The sequence below is a fragment of the Natator depressus genome, chromosome 10, assembly GCF_965152275.1.
Source record: "Natator depressus isolate rNatDep1 chromosome 10, rNatDep2.hap1, whole genome shotgun sequence".
Classification (NCBI taxonomy): Eukaryota; Metazoa; Chordata; order Testudines; family Cheloniidae; genus Natator; species Natator depressus.
Genome location: NC_134243.1, coordinates 77,893,705 through 77,911,434, shown reverse-complemented (window position 1 = coordinate 77,911,434; position 17,730 = coordinate 77,893,705). Strand labels below are relative to the sequence as shown.

Genomic DNA, 17,730 nt, shown 5'->3' with positions numbered 1-17,730 from the left:
GCACAAAGTGTCAATGTCACATGTCAAAATATACAAAGTAAATATCCTTAAATCAAACTCTAATAAGCTCTCAAGCGGCATTCATCTTATTTGCCGAGCTTCAGATTTTGATGATCATTGATGAAAATGTGTGTGTATGGTGAAATCAACATTTACCGATAAAAATCAAATCCTTCCAAGCCTAGCCATAATATAGAGAGAGAGATACATAGATATGATTACATATGTGAAGATAAAGAAGCACAGCCACAGTGGGCTATGGAAGTTACATATTTCATTACATATTTAGAATTTTAGCCTTTTTCTTTACATGGTTAGTTCACTTTGCTTGTTGCTGTTCAAAATTCACACCTGCAAGTGGTCCAGTCCGCTAAGAATTCCGTTACTTCTCTTGGCAGTAAAGGTCTTCATCAGTTGTTCGATCACTATATATTGCAGCTGACTGCAATAAGCAATGAGACAGGGCTGGATTTTCAAAGGAACTTAGGTGCCTGCAGATGCAGATAGGCACCTGGTGGGATTTTCAAAAGGGGCTGTGATGGGATGTCAAAAGAACAGCACCATGGGCCTCAGCTGCACTCAGTGGGCTGAGCTCAGTAGGTGTGAGTGGAGTTCTGCCCATTGACACCAGCAAGGCAGGTGGGGTTGCACAGGAATGTCCGGTTTTATGGTTTGCGGGCAGTCACTCTTTGTAGGTTAGCCTCAGCACTGTACAGCACATAGGGAGCTGGGTCACAGACATCTACCTGGTCATGAGGGTTTCCCCAGAACACTATCAGTAATTTGTATCGGGTTAATGTGATCCGTGCATCAGGTATTCAGAGTAACAGGCTTTCTGCAGCGAACAGGCATTTAAACGACCGCCTACTGAGAATGCGGTCTGGTTACTGGGGTGCTGGGCCCCTGGCGGGGGGGTGAGAAAGAGGGAGGGGAAGAGAGAAAGAACTCCTGGACTGTAGGCAGCACACTGCTATCGCTCTTAATCCAGCAAGTGTTTTCTTTTCATAGAAGGCCATATATGAAACATCCGGTGAGTTCAGTTCTGTGCGGGGACACGTTCTACTCACAGTATCCAGGCTACTGATCTGTACAAAACTCTCCGAACCCATCTTCTGCCCCTGAGAGAGGGAGCATGCCTGCAGGCTGAGTCACTCAGAGAAGACAGTTCCCGCTCCAGGGCAATTGGAGTCACACAGAGAAAAGCTTTGGCATTTAGCCCCCTAACCATGTGTGTAAGTCACGGTTGCTTTGGCAAGGGTTCACCTGAGCCCTGTTGGCGGTGGAAATCCAGATCACTCAGTCTGGACAAATTGTGCCAGGCTGCCCTACTGCTGCACCTACACGGAGAGGAAACGTAAAGAAACATTGATACAAAATACTGACACCTGATCCTGCAGACCCTACTCACCCAAGTCTCCCAGCAATGGGATGACTAACGTGAGTAGGGCTTGGCGAATCAGGCCATTAACCCTTTTATTTCCAAGTAAGGAACGTAGCATTCTTTTTGTTATTGACTGTGTGACAGCAGCACCTGGAGGCCCCAGTCTCAGTCAGGGCCCCGCGGTGCTGGCAGCAGTATAGACACATAGTAAGAGATCCTCCTTGCCCTGAAGAGCTTACAGTTTAAACAGAGGGGCAGAGAGGGGAAGTGGCTTACCCAAGGTCACTCACAGCTCAGTGGTAAAGCTGGGAATAGAAGTGTCTGGACTCCCAAGGCAGTCCCTCGCCACGAGACCACGCTTGTCTCCTAGCTTAGTTCTGCATCTGCCCATGTCAGTTGTTTCTGGAGAAAACCTGCTTTGCATTTTAAAATGATTTTTTCATTCTCGGCAGATGAGTTCAGAGAGTCACATACAGCTTGGCAGCAGAGAGCGGGTGACAGAAGCAACCATAAAAAGGAGGAAGCTAGCACAATTAGGTGTATTGTGAACACGGCTGCATTCCCGTTCTCCCATCTCATCCCCTTTCTTCTTGTTTTGCTCTGAGTCTGCTTTAAAACGGCTTCTAATGATACGTAACTCAGTGAAGTCTGCAATCCTCTTAAACTGTGTTTTGCATGGGTATGTATTTTGGGTGTGGGTGGATGGAAATTGTCATGGCCTGTCTCATCCGACACTTTCTTCAGGTTCAAGTGCCCAGGGAGTCTCCTGTTTATTATTGGATGAATTCTGCCTTTCCCCCAGCCATTGGTGTTCTTTCCACACCTCTGCTCTTATTGTTGCTCCGTCTGGTCTAGCGAAGAATTCATTCTGATTTTTCAGCAGTAGCCAGACTGGTTTTATTCTTAGTCACTTCTTGTTGCTCGCCAATTTCTTTCAGTGTTCAGCATTTACAAGAGTGATTCATGCTTTTGAAAGCCACCATCAACCACTTTGGGCTTTGAACATTTCAGTCTGGCAAAACACTTAGCTGATTTGCACAGGCCAGCTTTGCTCACACACAGAGATTCATATGCCCGCCCTTGCCAGTTAAAAGCGTGGCTGGATTGTGGATGGACAGACCCAGGCTCTGGTTCCACACTGCAAAGTAGCAGTGGCGCCTCTGCAGCAAAACATTCAACCTGCTTCATTTACTAGTTGCAAATTCCACCAACACAAAAGGGACTCAGACTCAAAGCCCTGGCCGCTGCCTCTGTGCTGGCTACTTAGAACAGACATGATGTAACCTTCAGTGCAGGGCTTGAGTCTCAGAGCTCCCTATGCAGCTTCCTGAGGTGAGAGAGAGAAGTCCCTTTCCTGTGTCCTTCCATTAGGAAGGCAGTAACTCTGTCTCTAATGCAGGCTCAAAGAGTCCAGGTGCCCTGAGCTATACGACCTGGAGTCATCCTGTCCCCAGTATCTGGTCTGATGCCAGCTTCCTGTAGTGAGGAAACAGGGGTGGAAGATGCATCGGAGCAGTGAAGGCCTCAAAAGCTGTATTGCCAACACCAAGTGCTCAAAAATCATGAGTTGGGCCCCAAAATGAGATTGGCTTAGAAATTTGTGAGACTTAAATAATCGGAGTTAGGTTCTTTCGATTCGCCGGCTGGTGTTTGCGCCTTTAGGGGTCACCATTACAAACTTTTCTTTGCGACCGCAGGGGCTAGAGACTTGCTATATTTTTTAGATGAAAGCAGAGACTCTTCTTTGAGTTGTGTGCCTCTGGGTGCTCCCCTTCAGGTGCGCATGCACCTTTCGAGCCCTTGATAGGAGAGTTTTCCGCTCGGAGGGCCTGTTCAGCTCGCACATGTGCCTTATGCCTCCTTGTGCCAGACACTGAGGTGACATAGAGGTGCCCGGGTGAATTGCCCTCAGTTCCTCATCTACCACCTTGGCCTGAGATGCACGCCTAGCATGCCTGTCTGGAGCATACCTCAGCTATTTTGTATTCTTCTTGTAGTTGTTTAAAATTAGTTAGTATAGTCAGTGGTTAGTAGGCATTATAGTTAGTAACTAGTCAGACATGCGGCCGACATAGTGGGTTTTCACCCACAGAAGCTTATGCTCCAATACATCTGTTAGTCTATAAGGTGCCACAGGACTCTGCCACTTTTATAGTTAGTAAGTGTCAGTTGTGAGAGGATAGATTTTTTTTTTCCTCCCCTCTCTCTTCTTGGGGAGACTTGTCTTCCTGGTGTAAAATGCTGCCTCTTCTGCCGAGAGGCTGTACCCGTGAGTGTCGGCCGCTCTAAGGGTGTCCCTTGTTGTGGGGGGTCCCACGTCTCCCACAAGTGGAATTTCCTCCTAGATCACAAGTCTAGGGCAAGAAAGACCAGGGAGACTCAGCTCAGACTGTTCATGATGGAGCACTCACTTCGACCAGTGTCTGAGTCAAGACACGAGAGACATGCCCCGCCGGTACATCCGTCATCGGACAGATCCAGCTCCCCTTTCACCTTGGCACAGGCTTCCCCTAAGAAGGGCAGGTCAGTGGAGCTTCTGAGAAGACTCCCAAAAACAGGAGCACGGACTCTCCTTTGAAGGAGCCTGCTCCCAAAAAGCCCAGGCCCCCTGCGAAATCTACAGCCTCCAAAGCCTTGATCTTTCGGCCTAGTACCGCTGAGCCGGCAGTCTCCTCCTCTGGTCCTGGTAGAGCCAGAAAGCCCCAGAGCTCAAGGGAGAGACGGCTCTAACATGGCTTCAGTACCCTCTACCAGGGACAAAGAAGGCAAGCATAAGTGTCCCAGTCCAGTACCACCAGGCTCAGTACCACCACTGGCACCTACCTATTTGGCACCCTTAGTACCTAGCAAGCAATGGCACCAGACTTGACTGGCATCTGCATTGGTATGCCCGCCATTGACAGTACTGTCATCTTCAGCTACTGCATCCTTGGCTACCCTGTTGGTACCGATTCCCTGCTTGGCACCACAAGAGTTTAGATATGCAAGGGACCTGCCATAATGGATGAGCTGGAATCCCTGTTCCTCATGGGTACGTAGCACCTTTTGGTACTGAGACCTTGGTCTCCAGACTGCTACCATTTCCCTGGTACCGCAGGACTCTCCACCCTTTTCAATGGGGGCTCTTCCATTGGACCATGTTGAAGAGAATGAAGGGGACTTCATCAGTCTCTTCTATTTCAGTCCAGGGTCCCCCAACATATCCTGTCAGGAACCCATTCTTTGACCGTCACAGGGAAGATTGCGACCATCATCAAGAATTGTGGAACCAACCCTTCATCCCACCACAAGTCCCATATGGGCCCTCCCATACATGGGCTGCTTACCGACAAAAATTCTCCAGACCACCGATACCATCTCAAAGGGAGACTATGATTGTTCAGTCCTCTCCTCTCCAGGAGATGTTTGAGGAACAAGAGGCCAGGGCAGATAAGAAGCCACAACTCAAACACCTATTTCATCCTGCAGATGAAGTGGTTATGCCTCCACCACCTTCCAGGGCCAATGATTTTCAGCAGTATTAGGACCTCAGAAAGAGGGTAGCTGACACTCCTCACTTCCACTTGAAGATGTCAGGGATTCACAACACAAGCTGTTGGATATCATATAGTCAGCAACGTGCACCCGGGTGGCATTACCCATCAACAAGGCGCTCCTGGATCCAGCTAAGATTATGTGCAAACACCTGCAACTATTCCACCAATGTATAAAAAAGTATTACATTCCCCCTTGAGGACACTGATTTCTTGTTCACCCACCCTCCATCTAACTCCCTAATCGTGGATGCGGTAAATGTGCAGTGCAGGCAACACTTCTCCAGGTCTGCTCCACATGACAAGAACCAAAAGAGACTGGATGTCTTTGGATGGAAGTTCTGTTCATCAGCAACCCTAATTCATCAGGGAATTAAAATATGAAGAGCAGACATTCCTCTGATTTCTATTTGTGTCCTATTTAATATATTTATTGAACATAAATGCAAAATATAGAAGTGCTGGTTATGATCCCATAGTTAAGGTTGAGTTTTGCACTTACGTCAAGGATTCAACCGCTTTGTATAAAAAATACAGCATACCTAGAGTTGGTCAGAATGTTTTTGTCAAAACAGTTTTCCATTGGTTCAACAAAACTGAAATCTTTCATGAAATCATATCAGTTTTGACAGCATTTCATTTAGGGAAAAACCTGAACATTTTTGGAATGAAAAGTTTTGATTTTTCATTTCTAAATTATTTTAATTTTGACATTTACTTTATTTTATAAATATAAAAATTCAATAAAAGGCTTGAAACGTTCTGATGTATCATGAAACGTTAAACATTCCAAATGTATCAAAAAGAAACATTCGGATTAATTTGAAATGAACATTTTTTTCAGAATTTCATTTCACACAAAAAAGTTGAAAATTTTGGCAGTTTATTCTGATTCTGGGTGATTTTATTTTTTAAATCTTGATTTTTTTGTGTGTGTGTGATAGGAAATTATTTTTACCAGCTCTTAGTAACACCCCCTCCCAAAAAAAAACCCAACACGAATTCTTTGAGCACAGAATGAATTTTCTGCGAATTATATGAAAATTGGTGAATTGATTTGAGTTAAAATTTTTAAATGGGTCTTGTAACAAATTTAGCACCTCGTGTCAGACGTTTTTTTTCTCCCAAATCATCTTAACAAAATAACACAGACTTTTCCAATCCTCTTAGAGTTAAAACTCATTGAGCTCTAGCGCATATTATACCTAGCAGATAATGGCTCCCAAGTGCAACATGTTTCCAAATACATGCTGTGCTCTATAAATTACATCCTGTTCAGAGTGAGGGGTCGAGTCTCTTTGTTTAGTTAGGCACATAACTCCCATTAATGTCAGCGGGAATCATCCCTTTGGGATACTGCTTCTCCATGCCCACTGCTAAAGGCGTTTGGACACAGAATGGTCCAAATGAATCTATATGGTCTGAGTGACACTTCTCCGATACTTTATGGCATAAATCCATTGATTTCACTAGTTACTTCTGATTTACACAGCTCTGAGGCACTGCTTGCACTTTAGTTATGGTTCTCACAGCAGTTCTTTGTAAACCCTCATTTGGGAGATACAAATATCTGAGCCGGATTGAATTGTGTTCACTGTAAGGTGGGAATTTGGCCTGGGTTAGATCCAAAGTGCACGTTTTCAAATAAGAAACAGCACAGATTAGTTCGGCTGTTTACTTGCTCCAGGCAGAACAGAAATAAATGTTTTTAAAAGTTGTAGATGAAATTGTTCTGCCAGAATCTACTTTTCAAGAGTTTAATCCCCAAACCTGTGCAGATCAGGTCTGTTCTGGGCCTTCAGGCAGCTCCAGCCAGTGGACTCTTGGGCAGTTTGAAATCTGCTGGTTATCTTTTCAGCTTGCTTTGACCTTTATGATGATCTTGTCGATCCTTAAGGCTACAGAGCCCCATTGATTCCTGCCTTTCGTCTCCTGTGTACACCCATTCATCAGCATGAATAGGGCGAGGGAAGTAGGTTTGCTACATTCTCACTTTACTTGATTAAACAGTTTCTGTTTCCATAGAATTTATAGCCCATTTTTATTAAGGTCTGTCCATCAATTCCTTGTGAAGGGTAATTTGTCAAATGAACAGTCTTTGCTATGAATATTTACGAGCCACTAGAGGATGTCTTTGCTGACCGCTAGCTGGGGCTTCCTTTTGCTAGAATGGAATAAAAACAATGTTCCTGATACTGCAATCCTAGTCAGGGACTGTCCCTCTGAAGTGCTGAGCACTCCCCCATTGAGGTGAAACCAATGGAAGCCAAGAGCATTCAGCATCTTACAGGATCAGGCCCCTCAATCCTCACTCAGACAAAATTCCCACTGAAGTCAATGAGAGTTTTGCCCTGGTAAGGGCTGCAGAATTGGGCCTAACGCTATAGCACAGGTCCTTTCATTCTAGGGCTTTCCATTTCTTTGCATGATTCCTGTATTCTTTGTGTATCATCCCTCAGCTTTTTAAGCAGGAATGCACGACAGACCTTTATTAACTCAAATGCAGTGTGAAAGGGACAAAACTCGAAGTAGCTGGTGCATGGGAGGTTTTGATCTTTTGGGGTCTGATCCATTGCACATTGAAGGGATTGGAAAGCTTCCTGCTGTTTTCACTGGATGCTGAACCAGGCTCTTAAAGTCAGAGGGCCAAATTCTGTTCCCATTCACACCAGTGTAAATCTGGAGTAACTTTTGTAGTGAGTGAGGTAACTCCACACTTCCATTGATGTAACAGAGCAGAATTGATTTGTTTTATATCCTTCCAAACCTGTAGTTTTGTAATGGTCAGAGAGCCTTAATTTGATTGTTGTATGCACTGGTACCCCGGTTCCTGCAGTGTTCTCATCCCCTGTGTATGCGCCTTGTGGGTCTGGTCTGTGGAGCTAAGCTCCCCAAGTCTCTCCTTGCTAATCTGCTAGCCTGCTCATTCTCCCCAAACTCCCCTGCTGGTCTCGCCCCGCTTGACTTCTCACCAGAGGTTTAAGAACCAAATGTTACGGTGAAGGTCCATTGTTGCTCAGAGTCCAGTGCTCATACAAAATGCACTCTTGCAGGTTTACCTGGACACTGTGAAGGGTTGCAAATAACTGAAAAATCAGCTGTGGTTGTCAAAAGAAGGAATGTGCATTTTGTGATGCAGGATTCTGGAATTGTTTTTGCCCTGCTGTTAGCTTTCTTGCTACACAGATCGATCCTGCAAATCCTTACTCACACAAGTAATTAATGACAGCCAGTGGGATGGTTATAAGAGCAAGGGTTTGCAGGATCAGGCCCTGGGGGCTTGCAAAGTTTGGAAATGCTCTGTGGGTCACCTGGTCATGAGCGGTTTCAGAGTAACAGCCGTGTTAGTCTGTATTCGTAAAAAGAAAAAGGAAAAGGAGTACTTGTGGCACCTTAGAGACTAACCAGTTTATTTGAGCATGAGCTTTCGTGAGCTACAGCTCACTTCATCGGATGCATAGCATATCGTGGAAACTGCAGAAGACATTATATACACACAGAGACCATGAAACAAAACTTCCTCCCACCCCACTGTCCTGCTGCTAACAGCTTATCTAAAGTGATCATCAAGTGATCATCAAGGAAGGCCATTTCCAGCACAAATCAAGGTTTTCTCACTCTTCCCCCCCCCCACACACACACACAGACACACATACAAACTCACTCTCCTGCTGGTAATAGCCCATCCCTCTTTGAAACCTCTCTTTATAATGCGCATGATAATCAAGGTGGGTCATTTCCAGCACTAATCCAGGTTTTCTCACCACCACCCCCCCACACACACACACCCCCCCTCCAAAAACCACACACACAAACTCACTCTCCTGCTGGCAATAGCTCATCTTACAATGTGCACAGCAATAATCCAAGTTTAACCAGAATGTCTTGGGGGGGGGGTTTGTAGGAAAAAATCAAGGGGAGATAGGCTACCTTGCATAATGACTTAGCCACTCCCAGTCTCTATTCAAGCCCAAATTAATAGTATCCAATTTGCAAATGAATTCCAATTCAGCAGTTTCTCGCTGGAGTCTGGATTTGAAGTTTTTTTGCTTTAAGATAGCGACCCTCATGTCTGTGATTGCGTGACCAGAGAGATTGAAGTGTTCTCCGACTGGTTTATGAATGTTATAATTCTTAACATCTGATTTGTGTCCATTTATTCTTTTACGTAGAGACTGTCCAGTTTGACCAATGTACATGGCAGAGGGGCATTGCTGGCACATGATGGCATATATCACATCGGTGGATGTGCAGGTGAACGAGCCTCTGATAGTGTGGCTGATGTTGTTAGGCCCTGTGATGGTGTTCCCTGAATAGATATGTGGGCACAGTTGGCAACGGGCTTTGTTGCAAGGATAGGTTCCTGGGTTAGTGGTTCTGTTGTGTGGTATGTGGTTGTTGGTGAGTATTCGCTTCAGGTTGGGGGGCTGTCTGTAGGCAAGGACTGGCCTTTCTCCCAAGATTTGTGAGAGTGTTGGGTCATCCTTCAGGATAGGTTGTAGATCCTTAATAATGCGTTGGAGGGGTTTTAGTTGGGGGCTGAAGGTGACGGCTAGTGGCGTTCTGTTATTTTCTTTGTTAGGCCTGTCCTGTAGTAGGTGACTTCTGGGATCTCTTCTGGCTCTATCAATCTGTTTCTTCACTTCCGCAGGTGGGTATTGTAGTTGTAAGAATGCTTGATAGAGATCTTGTAGGTGTTTGTCTCTGTCTGAGGGGTTGGAGCAAATGCAGTTGTATCGCAGAGCTTGGCTGTAGACGATGGATCGTGTGGTGTGGTCAGGGTGAAAGCTGGAGGCATGTAGGTAGGAATAGCGGTCAGTAGGTTTCCGGTATAGGGTGGTGTTGATGTGACCATCGTTTATTAGCACTGTAGTGTCCAGGAAGTGGATCTCATGTGTGGACTGGACCAGGCTGAGGTTGATGGTGGGATGGAAATTGTTGAAATCATGGTGGAATTCCTCAAGGGCTTCTTTTCCATGGGTCCAGATGATGAAGATGTCATCAATATAGCGCAAGTAAAGTAGGGGCGTTAGGGGACGAGAGCTGAGGAAGCGTTGTTCTAAATCAGCCATAAAAATGTTGGCATACTGTGGGGCCATGCGGGTACCCATAGCAGTGCCGCTGATCTGAAGGTATACATTGTCCCCAAATGTAAAATAGTTATGGGTAAGGACAAAGTCACAAAGTTCAGCCACCAGGTTAGCCGTGACATTATCGGGGATAGTGTTCTTGATGGCTTGTAGTCCATCTTTGTGAGGAATGTTGGTGTAGAGGGCTTCTACATCCATAGTGGCCAGGATGGTGTTATCAGGAAGATCACCAATGGATTGTAGTTTCCTCAGGAAGTCAGTGGTGTCTCGAAGGTAGCTGGGAGTGCTGGTAGCGTAGGGCCTGAGGAGTGAGTCTACATAGCCGGACAATCCTGCTGTCAGGGTGCCAATGCCTGAGATGATGGGGCGTCCAGGATTTCCAGGTTTATGGATCTTGGGTAGTAGATAGAATATCCCAGGTCGGGGTTCCAGGGGTGTGTCTGTGCGGATTTGATCTTGCGCTTTTTCAGGAAGTTTCTTGAGCAAATGCTGTAGATGCTTTTGGTAACTCTCAGTGGGATCAGAGGGTAATGGCTTGTAGAAAGTGGTGTTGGAGAGCTGCCGAGCAGCCTCTTGTTCATATTCCGACCTATTCATGATGACAACAGCACCTCCTTTGTCAGCCTTTTTGATTATCATGTCAGAGTTGTTTCTGAGGCTGTGGATGGCATTGTGTTCTGCATGGCTGAGGTTATGGGGCAAGTGATGCTGCTTTTCCACAATTTCAGCCCGTGCAGGTCGGCGGAAGCACTCTATGTAGAAGTCCAGTCTGCTGTTTCGACCTTCAGGAGGAGTCCACCTAGAATCCTTCTTTTTGTAATGTTGGTAGGCAGGCCTCTGTGGATCATTATGTTGTTCAGAGGTATCTTGGAAATATTCCTTGAGTCGGAGACGTCGAAAATAGGATTCTAGGTCACCACAGAACTGTATCATGTTCGAGGGGGTGGAGGGGCAGAAGGAGAGACCCCGAGATAGGACAGCTGCTTCTGCTGGGCTGAGAGTATAGTTGGATAGGTTAACAATATTGCTGGGTGGGTTGAGGGGACCATTGCTGTGGCCCCTTGTAGCCTGTAGTAGTTTAGAAAGTTTAGTGTCCTTTTTCTTTTGTAGAGAAGTAAAGTGTGCGTTGTAAATGGCTTGTCTAGTTTTAGTAAAATCCAGCCACGAGGAAGTTTGTGTGGAAGGTTGGTTTTTTATGAGAGTATCCATTTTTGAGAGCTCATTCTTAATCTTTCCCTGTTTGCTGTAGAGGATGTTGATCAGGTGATTCCGCAGTTTCTTTGAGAGCGTGTGGCACAAGCTGTCAGCATAGTCTGTGTGGTATGTAGATTGTAATGGATTTTTTACCTTCAGTCCTTTTGGTACGATGTCCATCTGTTTGCATTTGGAAAGGAAGATGATGTCTGTCTGTATCTGTACAAGTTTTTTCATGCAGTTGATAGATTTCCACTCCATGCGGCTAAATGCAGTGCCTTGCATAATGACAGGTTTCAGAGTAACAGCCGTGTTAGTCTGTATTCGTAAAAAGAAAAAGGAAAAGGAGTACTTGTGGCACCTTAGAGACTAACCAGTTTATTTGAGCATGAGCTTTCGTGAGCTACAGCTCACTTCATCGGATGCATAGCATATCGTGGAAACTGCAGAAGACATTATATACACACAGAGACCATGAAACAAAACTTCCTCCCACCCCACTGTCCTGCTGCTAACAGCTTATCTAAAGTGATAATCAAGTGATCATCAAGGAAGGCCATTTCCAGCACAAATCAAGGTTTTCTCACTCTTCCCCCCCCCCCCCCCCCCACACACACACACAGACACACATACAAACTCACTCTCCTGCTGGTAATAGCCCATCCCTCTTTGAAACCTCTCTGAGTTAATAGCCTTCTGCTCAACTCCTCCTGTGTGAGATTCACAGTTTAGCTGGCATAGGGATGCCGTTAATTTTTGATGGGTGGTTTTTGCTCTGTCACAGACCTTCGTTGAAATGGGAAGGACAAAATATTTCTCAAACAGATGCTGCATAGAGAGGGTTCCAGAATTTTGTTGTCAATCGAAGATTTCCTTCTGGAGTTCGAAGCCAAGCATCAGAATAGAAATGGGAAAGTACAGACAGCATGAATGCCCCCCCTCCTTCCTCCAGACCCCCATGTGGAAGGGACTCTGTATGTTGAGTTGCCTTTTCCAAAGGGAGGGCACCCCTCTGGTCCAAATAGCTGTATGGGAGGAGCAGGCAGCCAGGGTGGAGGGGAAGACACATTGCCTCAGATCCTCAAAGGTATTTAGAAACCGAACTCGCACTGATTTCAGTTAGGTGCCTAAATACCTTTGAGGATCTGGGCCCCTGTCCTGATGGTACCACGCTGTCAGGAAGGGATGGGGAGGTGTAGCAGGGCCCTGGGACATTGCAGAGAGACACACACAAAAGCAATGGTAGGTGTCCCAACCAGCAGGTAGGATCAGGCACTGAATCAGCGAGCAAACTTTCCCACAAGGATGTGTACCAAGACTGTGTCCGTGAAGAGAGGAGATTGAGTTTGCTCCCTGCTGACCTCAGCTGAGGAGCTGATCCTACAAGATACCAGGTGCCCTCATCCCCTTGAGTAGGAGTCAAGAGGTTTCAGCACCTCACAGGATCAGGGAACACTTTTTGGTTCATGTATTATCCCAAACAGCATTATCCCACAGGTGGGGGCTGTACTCGACTCTGCATACACACGAACTCCTGGCACAGCATCCCCAAAGCTTATATGGAGATGGTTACACAACAGATTAAAGGGAACATACGATACTGGGTCAGACCCAAGGTCCATCTAGCCCAGTATCCTGTCTTCTGACAGTGGCCAATGCCAGGTGCTTCAGAGGAAACGAACAGAACAGGTCATCATCAAGTGACAAAGTGTCTCATAGTAGTGGAAACAAATAGCAGCAGAGAAATATTTTTAAAGGGGAAGAGATGTCTTTGTTGTCTGTTTATTTCTTAACCTGAATTTCTCTTTTTGTCTCCCATACTAGACAGCGGGGGCAACTGGGAATTCAGATATTTTGCAAGTCCCACCGTTGCACCGGGCGTCTTTCACAGATACCAGGATCTGCCTTTGTACTGTAAACCAGCACAAGAAAATGCCTCGCCTTTCATTGCATCGCTCTAATTGTAAATTACAGAAAATGCACAGCAGCCGGACTGCACACAGCAGCAGTGGCATGTTATTGAACGTCACTGTTAAGACTTCTTTATTCTTTTTAAATAGCACGACTGGCACTACTGTTTGTACAAGGCTGAAATTCTCAGACCAGTTTCAGGACTGGGTAGTTCTTGGCGGCTTCCTTATCTCATGCCAACCTTTCTCTCCTCCTATAATTTTGCCTGTGTTACAGTCTGATGTATTTATTTCTTATTGGGGGAAGGGAACGATCAGTGTTTACAGCATCAAAAAAACCCAAGAAACGTACGATGGGCTTCATCCCACTGCAGAGCCTGAAGAATTTCTCTGAGAGCAGGGGTCTCCCCTACAGAATTTTTATCATCAGAAGGGAACATGAAGAAGAAATCTAATCCTTCCAGTGCTGGATAACCCCTGAAATTACATCTGACAGAGAACCACTAACCACTTTGATTGATGCAGTTCTAGGGCTGCTGGAAAAATTAATTTTCAAACATACGACATTTGATGTTGACTGCAGCTCAGGACGCTAACCCTGTAGCTTGTCTAGCATACCAAGCACCGACAGAAATGACTACTTTCAAAGCTGGCTCAGAGCAAACCTGTGCATGCTTCCCTGGGTCAGTGCATATAAAGAAAGGATGACATTAGCACTTAGGTCCTTGAGGGTTATGGAGGGCTGGGGAAAGTTGCCATCTGAAATTAAATGATGTTGCCAAATAGTGTAATGAAGGGCAGTTAGACCTGTTCACAGGAATGGCCTTGGTACCAAGTACGGTTTTCCTACTAAATGTTGCGGAGATGGATTGTGGATGAGTTTGGATAAAGGGATGATTTATAGATGACATGCTCTGGATGTGCTCAAAGCATAAGTGTTGGATTTTTGTACTAGATGCCTCAACGGTTAAAGTTCTTCCCCCTCTCTGCAGAGGTTCAGTTGTAGCCATTCACATCTATCTGACCTTTCTAAGAAATCTACTCTGTTCTTGTTTTGCAGAGTATATGAAAGAATCTGTGTGTAGTTCAAGCACCTGCTCTCTGAACAGCAGCGAAAACCCATACGCCACCATTAAGGATCCACCCATCTTGACATGTAAACACTCGGAGAGCAGTTATGTGGAAATGAAATCACCCATTCACAGGGATTCACCCTATTCAGAAATGCCAACCTCATCAAAGACTAATAAAAATATATATGAAGTTGGTAAGTGTCCTAGATAACCAAGGAAGCTCAGTAGTTCAACAGGAGCAAAATTAGTTTTAGCAGTATTCTCTCTTGAGTTTTACATTAGGAGCAGAGGTCATTAGGATTTGGCAGAATCAAGAGACAACTGTGCTTTATGGGACAGGGACGGTGCTGATTTTCCTGTCTAGGGTCCCAGGTTTGGGATCAAAGAGGAACACAATCCTTCTGTATGCTTGCTTATTTTTAAACTGTTTTGAGTTTCAAATCCCAATTGCAAGATTAAAAAAGAAATGGCAGATCGTTTGAAAGTGTTCTTTGCGGTGCCCTTGGAACTAAATCCGGAGTAGCAGAAAGAGTTTGGAAAGGATTTGCCTGTACGCATATGTTAACGTGAGCATGTAAAACTCTTGACTATCAGAACTAGCAGCCTGCTAGCCATTGTAACCCATTTTTCATTGTATCTTCAGAGCCCACTGTCAGTGTGGTCCAAGAAGCCCGTGGTCGTAGTGTTAATTACAACCAGAATCCATATGACCTACCTAGGAACAGCCACATTCCTAGTCATTATGACCTTCTCCCTGTAAGACACAGCCCTACCCATGGGGCATCTTGGGACAAGCAGTCTTAAAGGGATACGCTTCGCTGTCGCAATGTGCTGCGAACATTCTCTCTGACTAAATGAAAGAAACGAAGACAATCCTTTTTGGTTTTGCAATATGCTGACGTGACTTGAAATAGTATTACACAAGGAACTTAACCTAACAGAACATTCGTTCGGGCCAACTGCTGCTGCATGATATTGAAAAAGATGTTTTTATACTGATCACAGAAAAATAAAGAACCATCATCTCCATCTGACTGGAATAATTACTCAAGGAAGCAGTTCACAGAGTCCAGTCAAAGACTCTACAGACTGTGTTCTCTTAACTGTAAACTAAAAGCAACCCACCCACCCCCCAACTGTAAGTACTTACAGCTACAGATGTACATTTCTACCATCCACATAAAGAGACCTTTACTGTTAGAAACAAGATGTCTAAAAAGATGCTGGAATATATTTTACATACGCATCGTGGAAAAGGATACACACACAAAAAACAGGAAAGACTGAATTTGTAATCCTTGGTTCATGCTGTCGTCATATCCATTCTGTGTACATGTCGATTTTATTCGTGGTAAATTAGTTTTGTAATTTCCTGTTTCTAGTGGCTGCCAAGAGATTTTAGTAGAGGACTATTACGTATACACCGTCTGTGGTTATTCTCAATGCCTCATGCTCATTGTAAGCAATGTAAATCTTCATAGGTCTCCAGTGATCTTTAACCATAGAGCTCATCTAAACAGTGTGTCTCATGCCCAACATATATAACAACAGCCATACTGGGCCGGGCCAGACCAGTGGTCCATCTAGCCCAGTATCCTGTCTTCCGACAGTGGCCAATGCCAGGTGCCCCAGAGGGAATGAACAGAACAGGGCAATCATCGAGTGATCCATCCCCTATTGTCCAGGCCCGCCATCTGGCAGTCAGATGCTTAGGGATACATTTTTAACAAACTATGGAAGCTTTTGATTGTTGGTGGTATTTTATTTGGCCTTATACAGCTGCTACTTTATTGGATACAGCGGCCCAGACTGTCAACTGCTCTAAATTGGCACATAGCTGCAGTGACTTCGATGGCGCTATGCAGATTCACAGCAGCTGAGAAGCTGTTCCACGGCCAATGTGTCAAAAGTCTAACCCTGTTTCTGTTCTGCACCCAAACCAATGCTTTCTAAGCCATCATGGGGTTTCTAGACCATCTTTACAAGCCATTGCATTATAGCTAAATTAATTGCATGCCATTTATAATAAACCCTTTAATTTCATCGGCATTACCATGTCGTACAACTTTATCCATTGCTGAGTCTACCTGAAATGTCATTAAACTGAGCTGTGACCAGATTTCCTTCTTAAACAGCTGTTTGTGGAATGATTACCATGAGGTTTGCCTTGGAATAAGGTTTGCTTTGGAATAAGCCTCCCAGATTATTTTTTGTAGTCCTTCTTGACATAGAAAATAGAATACTTGCTATTAAGCAGTTTCTTGTAGCTCTTGAGCATGAAGTAGTATTGATGCTAAGTATGTAATTTTATTAGGCAAATGTGGGAGTAGCAAATTGATTGCATCTTAAATATAAAAAAGTCTGTTGCATTTTTGCTGTTCTGATGGAACTATAAGAGAAAGAAAAGCAACTGTGATCAGTTTGTTAAAGCATGAATTGATTAGTAAAAAATACTAATGCAGGAAATAGCGGCCTAAGGGCCTGGTAGTAAAATTCAGAGCCTTTCACCTCTAGAACACCGGTTTGAATCCAGCTCCAGCTGGGAGTCATTGTGAGTGGATGACAAACCTACGTGAAATGAACTGGTCCGGGGGCCAGTGTGGTTCCTGGTAGACAGGCGTTTAGTGTCATATGGAAAAGCCCATTGCAGTCTGAACCCTTGATGGTACTCGCTAGGAGCTGAACGTGCTGTGGAGACTGAACGACCTGCTCAGCACTGGGATCGAGGCCTAGTTCCAGGGCAGTGCAAAGAAGCCTGCATTGATGCTGACCGAGCCTGTGCTGTATTTCTTTGGGCTTCACTACTGTCAATCCGGTAACGTACTAAATACTCTTGTCAAGGGGTGGGGAGAAGCCCTGGCAATACAGCCAGGAATCTTTGGAAAGCTGGAATCTTTCATGGGCAGAGGTGGGCACACTTTCAGAAACCCTTTATGCAGCTGGCAACTTCTGCAGTTCAGAAGACTGAACTAACTCCAGAGAGCTCTTTCCCCACAGGCTTAAAAAGAAGCTGATCTTCACGTTGCAAGGAATACATAGATATTTACATGAATGCTGCATGGATGCATGGGGGCAGATGAGTGATCAGCAATAGTAATTTTGCTTTCCAGAAAAGCCTTATTCAAGATGTAACTAGACAATTATTTTGTAGGGCCAGGTAGGGATATATTTTACTTAGCATATAGAAACTTACCTCAGAAATCTCAATAAAAAGGCAGTTAGTTACATAAGGCTATTGTTAGAGACTTACCATACATCTAGCACAAGCAGTGTAAGCTGCAAGCCTAAACAATGTATATGTTGTGTTTCTGTACAGTCTGAGTTGGGACTTTGGAGAGCAGCGATATGCTTGACTTTTTCAAAGCTGGATTTCCAAACCAAATGAAATGATGTGCATAGAGTTTAACAGAAGGGGGAAAAATACATTCTTGTACATTAGCATTAGTTTAGAAAATAGACATTGAAATGGCAATACTTTTTTAAAGCAAGACAGATTTGTAATATATTTGTTCACTGTGCTAAGGTACTATACCTTGTACAAAATAAATG

General features: G+C 44.8%; 1 protein-coding gene across 4 annotated transcripts in view; it reads left to right on the top strand.

Moving 5' to 3' along the window:
- Positions 1 to 17,722, top strand: part of MEGF11 (multiple EGF like domains 11) — a 376,622-nt gene extending 358,900 nt beyond the window's left edge. For 2 of the 4 annotated variants that reach the window (XM_074966585.1, XM_074966582.1), the window contains 2 exons: positions 14,169 to 14,375; positions 14,825 to 17,722. In XM_074966585.1, the coding sequence (XP_074822686.1) occupies positions 14,169 to 14,375; positions 14,825 to 14,985 (368 nt within the window). In that variant the 3' untranslated portion in view covers positions 14,986 to 17,722. Of the gene's footprint in view, positions 1 to 13,022; positions 14,376 to 14,824 lie in introns of those variants that run through there. The other 2 variants (XM_074966584.1, XM_074966583.1) reach the window with 1 other exon arrangement.
- The last annotated feature ends 8 nt before the right edge of the window (positions 17,723 to 17,730 follow it).